The sequence below is a fragment of the Borostomias antarcticus genome (assembly GCF_949987555.1).
Source record: "Borostomias antarcticus genome assembly, chromosome: 23".
In the NCBI taxonomy this organism is placed as follows: domain Eukaryota; kingdom Metazoa; phylum Chordata; class Actinopteri; order Stomiiformes; family Stomiidae; genus Borostomias; species Borostomias antarcticus.
Genome location: NC_140256.1, coordinates 6,521,232 through 6,536,357, shown reverse-complemented (window position 1 = coordinate 6,536,357; position 15,126 = coordinate 6,521,232). Strand labels below are relative to the sequence as shown.

General features: G+C 41.6%; 1 protein-coding gene across 1 annotated transcript; it reads right to left on the bottom strand.

Moving 5' to 3' along the window:
* Nucleotides 1–1,535: 1,535 nt before the first annotated feature.
* Nucleotides 1,536–14,515, bottom strand: scarb2a (scavenger receptor class B, member 2a). Its single transcript, XM_084457335.1, has 13 exons — nucleotides 13,980–14,515; nucleotides 10,754–10,911; nucleotides 10,366–10,513; nucleotides 9,700–9,894; nucleotides 8,868–8,959; nucleotides 8,318–8,437; nucleotides 7,864–8,042; nucleotides 6,953–7,071; nucleotides 6,762–6,835; nucleotides 6,607–6,658; nucleotides 6,340–6,492; nucleotides 5,612–5,659; nucleotides 1,536–5,311 (listed from the first exon to the last, which is right to left on the bottom strand). The coding sequence occupies exons 1-13, from the start codon at nucleotides 14,100–14,102 to the stop codon at nucleotides 5,180–5,182; spliced, it is 1,593 nt and encodes a 530-aa protein (XP_084313461.1). The 5' UTR covers nucleotides 14,103–14,515; the 3' UTR covers nucleotides 1,536–5,179.
* Between the last annotated feature and the right edge of the window lie 611 nt (nucleotides 14,516–15,126).

Genomic DNA, 15,126 nt, shown 5'->3' with positions numbered 1-15,126 from the left:
AAAGCTTGTCTGAAGTAACCATGGCTAACTAATGTGGAACAAAATTAACAAGTTGCTCTTTTTATTGCGATGGAATGCTTCATTACTGTTAGTCATTCATAAGGACTATATGCTTTTGACGAAATGCTGCTTGTCTGGCCAATGAGGAGCTGAGAATGGCGTCTGTGAAAATGTCGGGTGATTAATGCAATTATCTTCACAGCCACCAGGTGGCAGCAGACTCATGCTCTGGTTTCCCAGTGATGAACTAATGCTTTTATAAAGACAGAAAGGCGATGTGCTCTGTCATTCCGGCGAAGAATTTCGTTTTTTCTCCACAAAAAGTATTCTAAAAGATTCCCTAAAATAAAATAATAAATAAATAAATAAAAAAGGCTGAGAGAGAGGACAACACCCTTTCGTTGGTGCTGGTCGACCATTTGTCAAACAAACCTGGAACATGCAGTTCTGGACTTTCTATACTCACAAACATACTCCAAATCATCTGTGATTAAAGACCTAATTTATTAAAGGCTTTTGCCATTTGACGGATGTCAACAACAAGATCGTAGAGTCCAAGGGGTATTGTGCAAAATGAGCTTAGGCTACACCCACTCAGGTCCAGATGTGCTTGAACATGAGTGTAACTCACATTGACGTTACTGCTGTAAACAACACAGTGGATGAACTCACTTAGTTTAAGACAATAAAGTAGTAGAATGTTTCCATTACTATTGTGACTACAATGGCCTACCTCAGATAACCTGGATATTGAAGTGGTGAGGTGATGTAAGTTGTTAAACAGTGAACATATTTGGCATATTTGAAATATTTCAGTTTCTTGAAAGCGTAAAAGGGTGGTATGTTTGCACAAAAACTGAGATTAACGTGCCACGACTTGCCCTCTCACCCTCTCAGTGCCCGCTCTCCCTGCCCCCACATATCACCTCAGTGACGAATGGGATACAGATGAACACGGCTCCCTTTGAGACCATCTATTGTTCACTCACCACAGGTGGTCTACTGCCCTATTTATTTTGGGGGGTCTTCCAGAGTTGAAAGCGGCCGTATGCCCCAAATAAAAGTTAGAAGAGCCTAAATGTTCAAATGAGATTAAAAATACTGAAGGTTGTCGTCAGTCGTGGTCATGTTTTGTGGTAATTTGTAATCATAATTCTAACAGCTCCTTACACAAAGCTGAGGATGCAATCTATTGGACGGCCTTCTGTGAATCCCAGGGCAATACAAGCTAGTCTTTCTGAAGCAAACAGCAATACTATAGATTGACTGACTGCTGGTTGGTAGCCTAACTTTTTTCCCAATCAGCAAAACGAAGCTTTCATTTAGCATGGACCTAGTTTGGAGAAATGTGCCAAATATATTGATAAAACCTGTGATAGAAATGTACATTAGTCATTTAGCAGAAACTTTTATCCAAAGTGTAGGCTACTTACAATAATTTAATAAGTACATTTGACTTTGTGTATACTACTTGACAGTATTCACAAGTGCATTTCAGACACAATAACAGGGCAATGAAACGGCCAACAACGGAAGACTTTGCGTCCATTGCAACTTTATTTTTTGCAAATACACTAAAAATGTTTACAAAAGCACTGTAGAAACATTTTGTGCAGTGTAAATTATCAACTAAAAATTGATATTACTTTGAAATAATTTTGCACCTAACATGACATGAGGATTGTCATTTTCAGCAGCAAAAAAAAAAATCTCAGGAGGAAACTGAGGAATGTCTGTTAGTTGGTGACTGTAGCTTACACACAATGAAATGTTGAGGAAAAAATAATAGTTTAATTAAGTTGCTACACTGCTTTAACAAACAGGTATTTGAAAGCAAATAAAGATGGCATGGCACTAATGTTCATCCCTGAAGGAGGGCTTCATTCATCTATGGGTTAGACTGCGTGTACACTTCCCTTGTGGCCAGCGTGGCACTATAGCAATCTATCTATTCGCGTATACAAAGACAATCAGCCTTCCAATATATCACTCCAGTTTGACAAAACAGTGCATTGGCTCCACAAAAATAGGTCTATACATAAGGTCCTCATAATACTAATCTTCTGTATCCAACACACAAGCCATTCACAACCATCTAGGTATTCTCTTTTAAGGGGGTGTGATGCCCACACTGAAGTCTTTTGGTGAGACTGAAAAGTGATAAAAACTGAAATGTGCTCTATGACCCAAGTAGAATATTACAAATTTACTAAAAAATAGAAATGAAACAGGACCACAAAGAAAACAAACAGGAAAAACTTACAAATTCAAAAACAAGATATCTTTGAAAACATCTTTACATAAATATTGTGGCTGGTTACAAAAACCTTTTTCCACAAAAAAATCTTTTTACATAACTTTGTATTGCTGTGTCAATACATAGCATAATACTGAGTGATTCTGCACATTTATAACCACTTGTTAACCCTTCTTCAGATCTTGCATTGTGCGGAACAAGCAACATCGATCCCCATAGTTTCTGATATTATCAAATTCTTTAAACTATTTTTTTTGCCTTGTTCTGAAAAGCACACACAACCTTAAACAGTTGTTGTAAATACTGCACTTGGATCCTGGTACTGTTAACGAAGGTAGGCGGTGTTGGTGGCACAGTAAACATGGCACGGGGACAGATCAATACAGGTTATCTTTGGTCAAGCACTGGGGAGCCAATGGGCTTGAATGATTGGACTCAAAGGTGAGTGGGAGCAGTCAGTGGAGTGATGGCTCAGGTGTGTGCCAGTTGAAACACGCACGCACACGCGGCCCGCAGGTTAAGGTCTTAAGATTCAAGTCAATAAGGATGGTAAATATATACTCTGATTATGTAAATACAGCAAGTTTGCACAAGGCTGTGGTTGCCTGTATGTAGGTTTTAAGCTGGAAAAGGCCTACTGTGAATCAGTTAAGAGTATATAGCCAAAGCCATTTGACTGACGGGCATCTTTTAACATGATCCTCAAATGGCACAAACCAAACTACGGCTTCAAGAACTCCTTCATTTGTTTACTAGGGCATCCAGCAAAAAGGCTCCACATGTGGAGATTCCAGTTGTACGAACCCCATCATAACCCAGACAAACAAATATAACATCAAGTCATCTTGACATGGGACAGCTCTTTAGCCACCAGGTTCTGCTGCTATGACAACCTGACCATCTGATGACAGAAGACGTAGGCCTACGGTTATAATCACGATACTTGGTGTTATGGTACTATCTATGGTTATGTGATAATTCCAGTAATTGGCAGCAAGCTTTGGGCGTTGTATCCAGTGCTCAGGTATTCTAACATGTTCAAGAAAAGCCTCACAGAGACCCAGCAACTCAAAAGAATTGGTGTAGGCCTTTTGTGCAACAGCCTCAAACAGAATAAGAGCACACATGGTTAACATCCATGAAAGAAATACAAGTCCATAGGTTATGGCAATCAATAGCAGCAATAAAATATACAAACAAAAATACTCAAAAGTACTGAAAAGCAAGTAACAAAGGCAGTGTCCAAACACCTATCACTGAACCGGGACATGGACAGACCACTGAAATGCATGTCAGGACCATTGCATTTGCATTGAAATAAACAGGAAGAGAAACAGAACAGGGCACAGTTTGTGAGGTGGAAGTGCAGGGATCATGATTTTCAAGTTGACAGTATTATGGCCTTAATTCAGTTTACAAAGGCAACCACCAAAGGCTTAATATGACACAGACTGGTGACAGACAGCAGTGAAACACAAGACATCAGACAGAAGACAAATGGTGATTCAAGTGCCATGTTGTCTGAATACCTCAGTTCCTTGGCAAGCCAGATGACTCTGTTGGCCATGGTAAGAACAGCAGACATTGCTGCGCAGGGCCTCTTAATTATCTTTTGAATAGTTATTTTTTTATTTTTAATTACTCCACACTAATCACCGTCACTGACAGAATACCATCTTAGTATGAAAACCTGGTAACCTTGTTGGAGGACTGGATTAAACAATCCAATTTGTGCTTTCTCTAAGTAGCAGTGCAGACACAAAGTAGTCCGACATGTGTTTCTTCAGCACACCTTAGACTTCTTGCTGGATTTGGTCAGAGGTAGCTGGATATTTCCCCTTTACATTATGTACAATGAAAGATTTCCAGCTTTTTACCATATCAACATGAAAAGAAATAACACACTGAAAAAAGTTGTAAGGCAGAAGGTAGGTTTCACATCTCCCTTGTACATTTTGTTGGAATGATCTTTTCCATTCAGAATATTAGATGAAAGCTTATGGCATGACTTCTTCATACTATTGGTTACACTCCTATCGTCTCAGCAGCTAGAGACTTAATGCTTTAACTTTGGATGACTACATCTTGAACAAGTGTTTCAGGAAAACAGGTGATTAGGGTGGGGTGGGGCAGGGGCGGTCATAGTCACTAGTATCTCAGTTGCCATATATAAATACTGTCTCTGCATCAAGGAAAATCGTTGCCTGTAATCCATCTAAACAGGCCTCAGCACAGCAGGGTAGGAGTGGGGGGTGTGCACTGATTAATCTTAGAAAAAGGCAAAACGTAGTTTGGCTCTGTCAATTTCTTATTCTCCCCCCCCCTTTTTTTTTTTTTTTTTTACAAAAGGATATGGTTTAAGTACACAGTTTTGTTAGCAAAACTATTTACACTCTGAGCCCAGACACTCAAGAGGGGAGCGAGAGGGATGGGGTACTTCTATAGGTTTGTATCTGTTGGCCTGGATTTGGAGGTTGACTTCACAAAACACTGATCAAATAAAATCTTACGAAAGATGAATACTAATGCTCAGTGCTCCCTAAGCCCTGTTGGAAGGTTAATACCTGCTCAGGGGACATTGTTGATCAGTGAGTGTGCGTACAGCCTATGCAGATAAATACTCAAAAAGGCTTGTCCTGGCCAAGCCTGGTGTTCCACCATGAACCCAGAGCTGGGCTAAACACACCAGAACGGAGACAGAATAGACAGTGGGAGTTTTGTGTAGCAGGCAGAGGCCATGCTCAGCAGAGAGTAGCTAGAACAATCAAGAGGGCCATTAGGGAGGAGCAACCTCATGATTGACAATATTTATTGGGGGCTGCGTAAACCCCCCCAAAAAGTGAAAACCCCCACCCTTATTTGTAACACAGCACCATCCACGTTGCTCCATTCTCCCCCTCCCCCACCCCAAGACGACCTACATCAACACTTCTGGGCCTCCACTGGAGACATGGCGATGTAGGAGCCGTTCTTCATGGGCTGGCTGGTGTGGTTTTCTGACGGTTCCTCTGGTTTGTCGCTGACTTGAGTGTAGGCCGTATCATCTTTTGCCGTCTGTGGGGGAAAGGAAGGGCAGAGGATGCTCGGTCAATCGCCTGTTATACTTTTCACACAAAGTATCCAGGTATCAAATGTAATGGTGTATTAAAAGATCAGATTTAATTAAAACGAATTGTGAATTAAGACATGTTACAAAACTCGAGTCAAAATATTAAAATATACAACTTAAAGAGAAAACAAATGTCACAATGGGATCAAGATATCTTTCCCATAAAGATTTAATGATAATCGATAACAAGCAAGGATAACTAACACATGAAAGAAAACAGCAAATGGGGCAAAATGAGAACTTACAGTAAAAGAATGAAAAGCTTCAGTAAAATCAATACGTTTTACTTCATTCTAAAAAGAAAGGAAAAAAGGGGGGGGTTATAGAAAATTTAAATCATAGCACATTTCTGAATATTTCTCAACAAGAATCTCCCTTTAATTGTTGCCTAGTGTATGCAATTCATGGGTACTGTGTAGATGGTGAGATTGACTAACCTAACACAGATAGCAAAGTGTTGAAAGTACTACGGATCACTAGAGGTCATTGCACTTTGGTATGGGAAGTAGAGTAGTTATCCTCTGAGCATCATAAGTGAACTGCTAAGTAAGTAACTCCTAAACTCGCTGTAGATGAGTCACATCAACCGCAAGGAAAGGCCAGCAAGAAAAACATTTGATCCAGATTTGTAGAGTACATGCTGATAAGTATTTGTAATATAAATTTCATGCGTTGTAGTGTTAACACGCAAATTGACTGAAGTTACCCTTATCCCAGTGAGGTTAATATGACAGAGTAAGCCACGTGAAGAGTTGAAACATGCAAAACACAGTCAAAACTGGTAACGTGAAAGCATACACCCCTACATCTGAATATCTAACATAATATTTCCATGACATCCACTGTGCACATTGAAATATTAAACTATACTCATTCACACCCTGAGGGTACGAGTGCAGGTTAATTAAAAGCTCTGGGGTCTCCTGGGACTGAGTGCAGGGACTGGGCCAGGGAGATGGAGGGGCTGTCTTACCTTCTTCTGGCGGTTCCTGCAGACCAGGATGATGAGGACCACCAGCAGGATGGCACCCATGCCCACGATGAGCACAGGGAAGTTGGACACCAGCTTAACGATCAGCAGCAGTGTCCTCATCTGGGCTGCTGAGTCATCATCGATGGTCGCTGTCTGGGAAGGGAGGTCATTGACCTTATTGACCTGATACCATTTCAGGCCTGCGAATGGGCTCTACAGTATAATTCGTCAGAATTAATGTCCTCTTGAAAGAAAAGCGGCACTTACCTCATTCACATACATGATTGGGAAAATGGTCTCTTCAATGAGTTTAGTTTTGCTGTAGAACAGAGGACATGAGAATAATTCAATAAAAATAATTTTAACAAATAAGTAGTGGTGTGGAAGGAGCACGATGAAAATATAGTTTCAATCAAACTTACGGGAAGCCTGGAATTCTGTTCAGGATGATGTTGAGCTGGGCTCTCTTGCAGGCCCGAATGGGAATCCCAGTGGTCTAGAAATAAAGAAACACTTAAAATCTGGAAAATGTATTTTTTATAGATAAGCTAGAAGTAAACAAACACAGAATTGATAGAGATTCCTTGTGTAAACCTTATCACTGAAATCGTACCGGATTAAGGTCCAGGTATGTCTCATGCTCTTCCTTGTTGGGACTGAGTCCTTCGACAGCATTGATGTACTTTGGGTCTGCTTGGTAGAAGTGAGGGAAGGAGACCACGATTGGTGCACCTACAGAGAAAAGGAGAAAAAATATTTTAAAAATACTTGGACTAAGATCAAAGACACACAAGATGTGTGCAAGCAGGTAGCCCTGGAAGATAGCAGACCAGAAAGGGATGGTAATGTCTGATAAGCTGACAGGGTCGAATAAGGGAGTGAAAACAAGTTGAATTCAAAAACAAGCTCATAGATTTGAGGTCAGCATGACCATCATGGAGTTCTCAATGTATACTTCAACATACCCCTCATAGTGGAAAATCTCTTAAATATAATGGAACAAATAGAATTCAAAAGGCCCCAAGACTGCCGTAGTTCATCCAAATCCTTATAGTCAAATTATGACTTCTGTTTTCTGATAACTGAAAAGTTAAACTCTTTCCACTGCACCACAAGAAAGCAGAAGTTGTTTAGCATACGCATGGGATTCAAGAGTACCACATACATTCCTCACGAGACTGCCGTCAGGCTACACTTGTGCATCTCTTTATCAGTGGACTCCTTTACAAGTGTGGAAGTCATGTGAAGATAGCCTTATCGGAGCGCACACATTCACATTCATTGTCAGGACCATAAAACACTTGAACAACAACTATCCAGAGTAAATCATTAATCATCTATAGAGAAAAATCTTGCTACTCAAACAGAGATCAAACAGAGACCTCTGACAGAGTGGGGCAATAGTACCTGCTAGAACTAGATTTGGGCCTTTTTCAGGGTTAGAAAAACAGGGTTACTGGTACAAGTGAGTAACTGGCACTAGACTAATCAGGGGTCGTGCTAGGGCCACGAACTGTCCCTCACCTTCTCTGCAAACGCTGACTTTTAGCACTCCGGTGCCAAGACAGTCCCCAGCTGGCACACAGAAGCCCTCGTTGGTGGGATTGATCTCGGGGCTCTGCAGCACGTCCACGGGAGGGGCGAAGCGGTAGGCTTGGATGCCTTTCACCTCCACGTCTTCCACAAAGGAAAGGTGGATGGACCTGAGGGAGAGGAACGCACAGGATTTATGTCTCAGGTCAAGCTTTAGACGCGGGGCTACTTTTTCGTTAGTTAACTGCATATCTCCGCACATCCCAGAGACGTTTTTTGAAAGTGTGGTTTCAAATACATGTTGTCGACATGTAGACACTGAATGACTCAGACTGCGGATATCCAGAGTCCGGTTTCTCTGATGCACCTGAGCCAGCGCCCCGCCCTTGCCGCTTTGCCTGTAAACAAATGAAACACGGATACGGAGAGAGATATGGGCATGTACCTGCACAGGTCAGCAGCAAAGATGTAGAGCAGCTCGTTCTTGGAGAGCAGAGGGTGGAAGACGCTACCGTCCGTCCCATTGATCATGTTGCTCTGGTTGGACGACCACCATGACATTTCGCTGTGGATAGTTCACAAGAGTATACATGAAGACAAGGGGGCAATATTATGGGGGTTGTAGTTTTGCAACACGTTCAGGGATGAGATAAGATTCTACTGTATTTAAACTGCCTGGAAATCAGTGAGGATATGCAAACACGTGTTTTGCAATTCGCTTGTTCCCGACAGAGAGCAAAGGGTTTCTCATGGACTTTGAATACTTGGCTAGATCCCAGCACGATCCGGCAATAGGTAAACTCAAATGTCATTGGGCTGGGGCCAAAAACAAAACCGCTGACATGATAAATCATTCTTGATAGTCATCAATTGCAACATGTGAAAGAAGAAACTAGACTTGGGAAAAACAAGAAAGCAAAACAGAGCTGATAAAGGGGGACAAGTATGTTCTCTCCTTCCGAACTTGCAGAAGTGAAACATTTCACATGTTTTACCTCAGGCCATTCCATGTGTCTATCCTGCCATAGTCCATGTAGTTCTGCTCGCCAGTGAAGAACACAAACTCCCCTTCATGAGTTCCATTTTTCTACAGAGAGGCCGGGGCAGACGGCAGAGAGAGAGAGGGAGGGAGAGAGTTAACCGTCATATCAAAATCAATGAATCCAAACGGCAAGGGAGACAGTCAGGTACAGAATTAGAAAGACATTGTTGTCCCTCTTATTGCTGTACCTCTTCTCTACTTTCCCCATCTAACGGTTTGGGTGTGGCAGCATAATGCACTGTAGTTGACTACTTTTTTACTTTACATTTTGTATCTACTGTAATTTTGTATCTACTGCAACCCCCTCGCCCCTCCAGAGATCAATAAAGTACTACCTACCTACCTAGTCTTGTCTTTAATAGGAATTTCCTGGACTCAAACACCAGTGTTAACCATTCTTAAATAAAGTGCCTTCCCCATAAACTATTTTGACAGCTGAAATAAGATCTCAGTCTAGACCAACTTCAATTTAAATAAGCATTCAATTCTTTGAGGGATTTTCCTGAAAAAGTTCTCCCAAGAAGATACCACACCATATTGTTTGTTCAATTGACATTTCTGCTTTGCCATGGCATGAAGCAAAGGGGAAGTCAGCAAGCTTAATCAGCAGTTGTCATTTCCATTTGCACTCTTTTACATGCGATATCCGCACAAAGATCCCCTTTTTGTCTCAACAGTTTAGTGACGTAGAAAGGATTTCTTAAGATGTCTGGACAAACATTTACTCAGTCACTGGTGACAACCCATTTGCTAAACTGGATACAATTTAACAACAAAAAGCCTACCTTCCACATCAGGCCAAAGTGTTCGTCTACGTCGGGCTTCAGTTTGTGGATATTGGAAAGCAGGGGGTCCTTGAAGCCCCACAGCACCTCGTGGACAGTGCGCGTCATGAAGATCTCCAAGCCAATACTGTTCATCCACATGGAAACCAGAGTGCGGAGGAAGAAGGAGTAGGAGTTCAACTCACTCATTACCGCCTGACAGGATGGAATGAGAGCGGGAGAGAGTTAGGCCTAGATGTCATATTCCATACCACTCCATTTCTAACAGTAAAATAATTATATCATCATTATATCATCATGTAAAATGTGGATTGCCTGATTAAAGTTTAGAAGTTCAGATTGTTTATTGCTGTTGAACTGCTGGTCTGATTCTTGTATTTCAAACTTGGAGGAGGTCCAAACATTAAAAGTGCCTGTATTTCTAATAAAGTTATCAGAATGTTATAATAAACCCTGAAACATAAGGGTTGTAGAGTCTTCCTCCTTTGTGCTGTAACGGACTGTCAAAACTAGTTTACAGTCATGACTAGGTGGTTTCAGAAAAAGTGAAGTTGGCTGCAACAGAACAGGATACTCTTGTGGATTGACTAACACTCACATGACTCAGGCCTGGGTACTCCCTGGCAGTTCATAAGCAGACACTGGAGTTCACACAGAATGTCTCACCACAAGTGGGATATTAACGGTCCTCAGAAGGTCAACCTCTGGATTACCCCTCGACTTCTCGGGGACGAAGACGAAGGTTTTGGGGTTCAGGGCATAAATCTTTGTCCCATTTTCCAAGAAGGTCACATTCACCCTTGGCCTGTATTCCCTGTTGTGGAAAGGTGCGGGCACAGGGTTTAAAGTCAGTCCGTCCACACAGATGTCTTTGTTTAGATTATAACCAGTTCATGTACTGTAAAGACTACAAAACACTACTGAACTGGGTTAGCATAGCTCTCTCATGACTGCTATAGCATTTCCCCTCCCCCGTCAGTAGAGAAGACATGGGTGTACTGTAGACAGTTGTGTAAAAGCTCCTCACTTATGGGAATGGGACACTGGAACCTACCTGTAAGTGTATGGTCCAATCTGGGTGACAGCAGCTTTACCACCAGCTAAGAAAACCTCTGGATTGGTGACATTGAAGAAGTAATACTCCATGTAAACTGGGGGTGGCGGGTTCTTCCACGACTCAAATACTTGGCTCTTCTCTGTCAAAGTCATTTCCTGCAACAATTAAAAGCGGGAAATTATTTCAGTATCTTGGCTGTGTTTGCGATGGAGAACACAACAAACAGTCTAGGCATACGGAGTCACTTACTCCATTTAAAAACTAAGGATGGCCCAAATCTGGATTTTAATAACCAATTTGATTGAGACTCATTGAGCATCATTCATCAACAATGCTTTTCAAGTCATGCCAGGGAAGAGCACAAACTGCAACTAATGTACAAAGAGCATTTGCCTGGCCAGCATATCAAAACTGCAGGGTAAGGGGAGGAAAAAGACCTTCACAGGTGAATAACTGTTGGGACAGGCAGAAATACTAAGCCAAGTGAAAACGGCACAGAAAAACCTAAGTAGACTTTTTGCATTACGTTAGCTACTGTCGGTGGAATATACTTGATCTGAAATCATTGTTGCATTAGTCATCTAAATACAGGAAAAGGGTGAGATATGCTACAGATTTCTCAAGACACAAACAAGTTGGTGTTGCCAAAAATAGTATAACTACTCTATGTTCAATTCTAAAATTATACATAGCTACAGTAGCATTACAATAATAAAGTTTCAGATGGACAGCTTGCATAATCCTAGGCAACCTGCCCGACCTAGAAATACAGTAGTTTTTCAAACAGACTCACTGTTTTTCACTTTGAATGAAGCATAAAAAACTTGGAATGTCTGTTGTTTTGATAAAGATGAAGAACAAAGTAGGTAGTAGTGGTGCCTGTCATGAACATACAGTAGTAGGTCTGCAGGGAGACAAACCTATGGACTCTTTTCCCATTGAAGTGTCATTCAACTTCAAGTGAGAAATGTCTCACTTCCCCCTTCCCCTCATGTCTTCTACATGAGAGGATCCTGATGACTTTCTCCGTCCCTTGAGTAAAGTAGGGCATACTTGAGAAAGGCCCAACCATTACTACATTCCAAACAAAGGTCTCAAGGCAAGCTCACTGGATACTAGAGGATGTAGGAGTAGCCCCTTATGCTAGTTTTTAAGGTGTGGCTCAAATGAGACACAAAACTGTTGAAGCAAAGGAGTAACTGGGCCTAAATCACCACAACCAACAACCAACTTAGCCTTAAAGGACAGGATAACTTGGCTAATTTACTCACATTCTAGGAGACCAAGTATGCAACTGGGCTTAAGGTCACAACTATGATCAGCACAAAGACCTTTGAAAAATACAAACTAGTCAAGGTTATCAAGTTCCACAATCCAACTAATGTCAACTAATGTGCCTTTCAACTGAATACTTAATGTGTAACCATTGTGATGCAATATTGTGGTGCTTGATAACATTTATAGCCTAGGTCAAGATTGGAATAACCCAAATATTTATCATCCTTGAAAAAGTAAGGTCCCTCAAAGGCCTCCATAGACGTCATGTAAACATCATTTATCAACTAGGAATTTTATAAACCTTGATCTCTCACAAGCACAGACAAGTGAGGGACGAGCGATTAGGTGTATTAATCTAATCTCAATCTCACTGTTTTGGTTGGGTGGGTGGATGCGTCACATGATATTAAGAGTGACAACCACAGTTGATGCATAATGGGAGTTGGGAGTGGTTCTAAATCAATCCAACACACCTGCATACAGCAGCTGCACATCATTTACACATCCGGATGATTTAAAATGTTCGTTCATCACTTTGTGAACAGTTGTTTTGAAAGTGTTAACCAAGTTCATCAAACAACCTTTACATTTCTATGCTCCAAAACAGGGTGAGGAGGATCAGGAGTTGTTTATGTCCACAGAGTAGTTTTCTACTAGGGCTGGGACTACAAGGAAAAAACAAGACTGCTCTCACAGTAAAACTCATGCCTCTGGGCCAAGGAGTCCGTCAGATTCTTTAGGCTACTCCCCAACATTCCTCCCCTCCCTGTTTCAGATGCACCCACATCCTGGAGGTAGCCTAGGGGGAGAGTTGAGCTATAAGTGTATCATGCACAGTGGATCAACATCAGGGATTGGTTGCAGTGCATCTCTTTTTCTAGCTTTTTCAAATAGCGCAGTTGACATTGCAAAATGAGTTGCTTCCTATCCATTCTGTCATCCGAATTGGATTCTGTCACTTAAATTAGCCAGAATAAACTCTGGGATTTCTTGTTGAAAATGTATAATACAACCTGGAGCTAAAGCTCGCGGAGGACTCTGTGATAGGGGCTTGTCTTCTCGCTGTCATAGCTCTTTCATAGGGAATTCGAATGAAATGTTCACTTCTGAAATATGTTGGTGGGGAAGAGTAGTCTAAAGTGTTTTTTTTTTTTAAAAGGCAGGGACTCCCTTCCTTCACCCCACACTCAGGTACAACTCCCCCTACCATTCCCGTGGACAGATTGCAACCCTACTACTAGCTACCCCTGATTTATGACAGATTAGATAGATAGATAGATAGATAGATAGATAGATAGATAGATAGATAGATAGATAGATAGATAGATAGATAGATACAATTGTGTTACAGTAGGACAACAGAAAGGCACAATCAGTCAATGATCAACCCAATAAACCACGAGAAAAGTTTATCTAACAAAGACGTACAAAGAAAAGGATAAAACTGACCACAATTCAACAATACATGCAGGTAGCCTACACCTTTCGCTGAAGCCACGCGCTGTGGACAGAACATACCCGGCATTGTAGCTATTGGCTCCTAGATCTCATGAGTTCTCCTCTGCACTAGTCATTTCCCCCGAGCTGTATCAATGTTACTGAAGCATCGGAACATAGATGGCATTCCAGTGAGCTGACTAGTCTGTATGTGTATTGTTGGGGGGTAAATCGGCATAGTAGGCTAATTGGCGACCTTGGAACCATGCGGGTAGCACTGATCCACGGGTGCGCATGATTGGCACTGCAGTGGCGGATTGAGGGAATCTCAATGCTGTACAACTAACATTTAAAGAGCTGGTTAATAACAAGGGATGGAGTATATTTCAGCCACTTCAGCCGATTCAAACATAATTAAGTGTTACATTTAAAGCATCACTGGAAACTAGGCTACACTATAATTGTATGTAGAGGAACGATATGAAATGGCTCTTAAGTTACAACTCACCTTTTTTAACCTGGAGTGAATCATTGTTTGGAAGACTTGTGCCACGACCAAGGCGATTCCCACAATGAGTAGGTGAGCACACACAATCCCAGTGGCGTAAATGGCACAGGATCTCCGAGTCATGATGCCGGTATCTGTCCAACGTTAACTAGGCTACTTAATACTGAATCAGAAATTACTTAGGCTATCAAGTAACCGCAATTAATGATATTTGCTTCTGTTTCAAACGCTTGTCCGTTCTCTTTGGTTGCTACTTCTTCTCACTTCGTCTCATAGAACGGACACCGCTACTGAAGCGAAATTTGATGTCTTACGAACCGTTTGACTTCTTTTCGTCGGTCTTAAAAATACTGATAGGCTACTTTCTTCAGTTGCTGTCATATACTTTGCTTCTGTCCAACCGGTGCCTAGCTAGATAACGAAAAGCGACTGCCTTGTTCGGAGGCAACGAGACAAATAGCAGCTCCCAATGCAGAGGACGGGCGGAGCGGAAGACCTCTCCCTCCTCAGCAGATTCAAATGAACTCGGTCATGCGAAAAGCGTCGTTTTGGTGTCTGGGCGGTGGGTGTGTTAAAGTATGTAGCCTACTGTGTAGCTGAGGTCACCGTGAAGTAGGCTACCATTATAACTAGGATAAGCAGCCCATAAAATCCAATGTAAAGCAGATAAGAACTTACTCGCCTTTCTCTTAATCTAAAATTGACATTTATTTTAAATTTTGCATCAAATCATAAATTAGAAAGTAAACTTGAGGTTCGGTTCAGACATTCACATTAGGCTACCTCAAGCAGACGAATTCTGTTTAGATATCAGCGTGTGTAAAAGCCAAAAGTCTGGCGTGTGTAAAAGACAAAAGTGTATGTGGCCGACAACGTGCTGATAGATGAGCTTATGAATGAATTGGCAACGCTCATTCGCTGAACGACACCCAGTTCCCTTGATGGCTGGGGAGCATGGGTTATTTGTAGGTAGGCTACTTTAATTTTATTATTTTCACGTTAAAATACAGAGCCAAATATCCCTACAAACTGGCAAATATGCAGCCAAGCCTTCGACTCGTTCAAAACAACTTGGGGATCCGTTACTTTACTTCTTAAAAATCCCTCTATCTCAACTTATCATGTCACCTTAAATAACCGCAGCATG

What these genes read in the sequence shown, in the direction of transcription:
- scarb2a (XM_084457335.1), bottom strand. Translation starts at nt 14,102, where the DNA reads ATGACTCGGAGATCCTGTGCCATTTACGCCACTGGGATTGTGTGTGCT. An exon ending in TTCACTCCAGGTTAAAAAAG is followed by an intron (nt 10,912 to 13,979) that starts GTGAGTTGTAAC and finishes TAATTGTTGCAG; the next exon opens with GAAATGACTTTGACAGAGAA. An exon ending in AGTCAGCGTTTGCAGAGAAG is followed by an intron (nt 7,072 to 7,863) that starts GTGAGGGACAGT and finishes TTTTCTCTGTAG; the next exon opens with GTGCACCAATCGTGGTCTCC.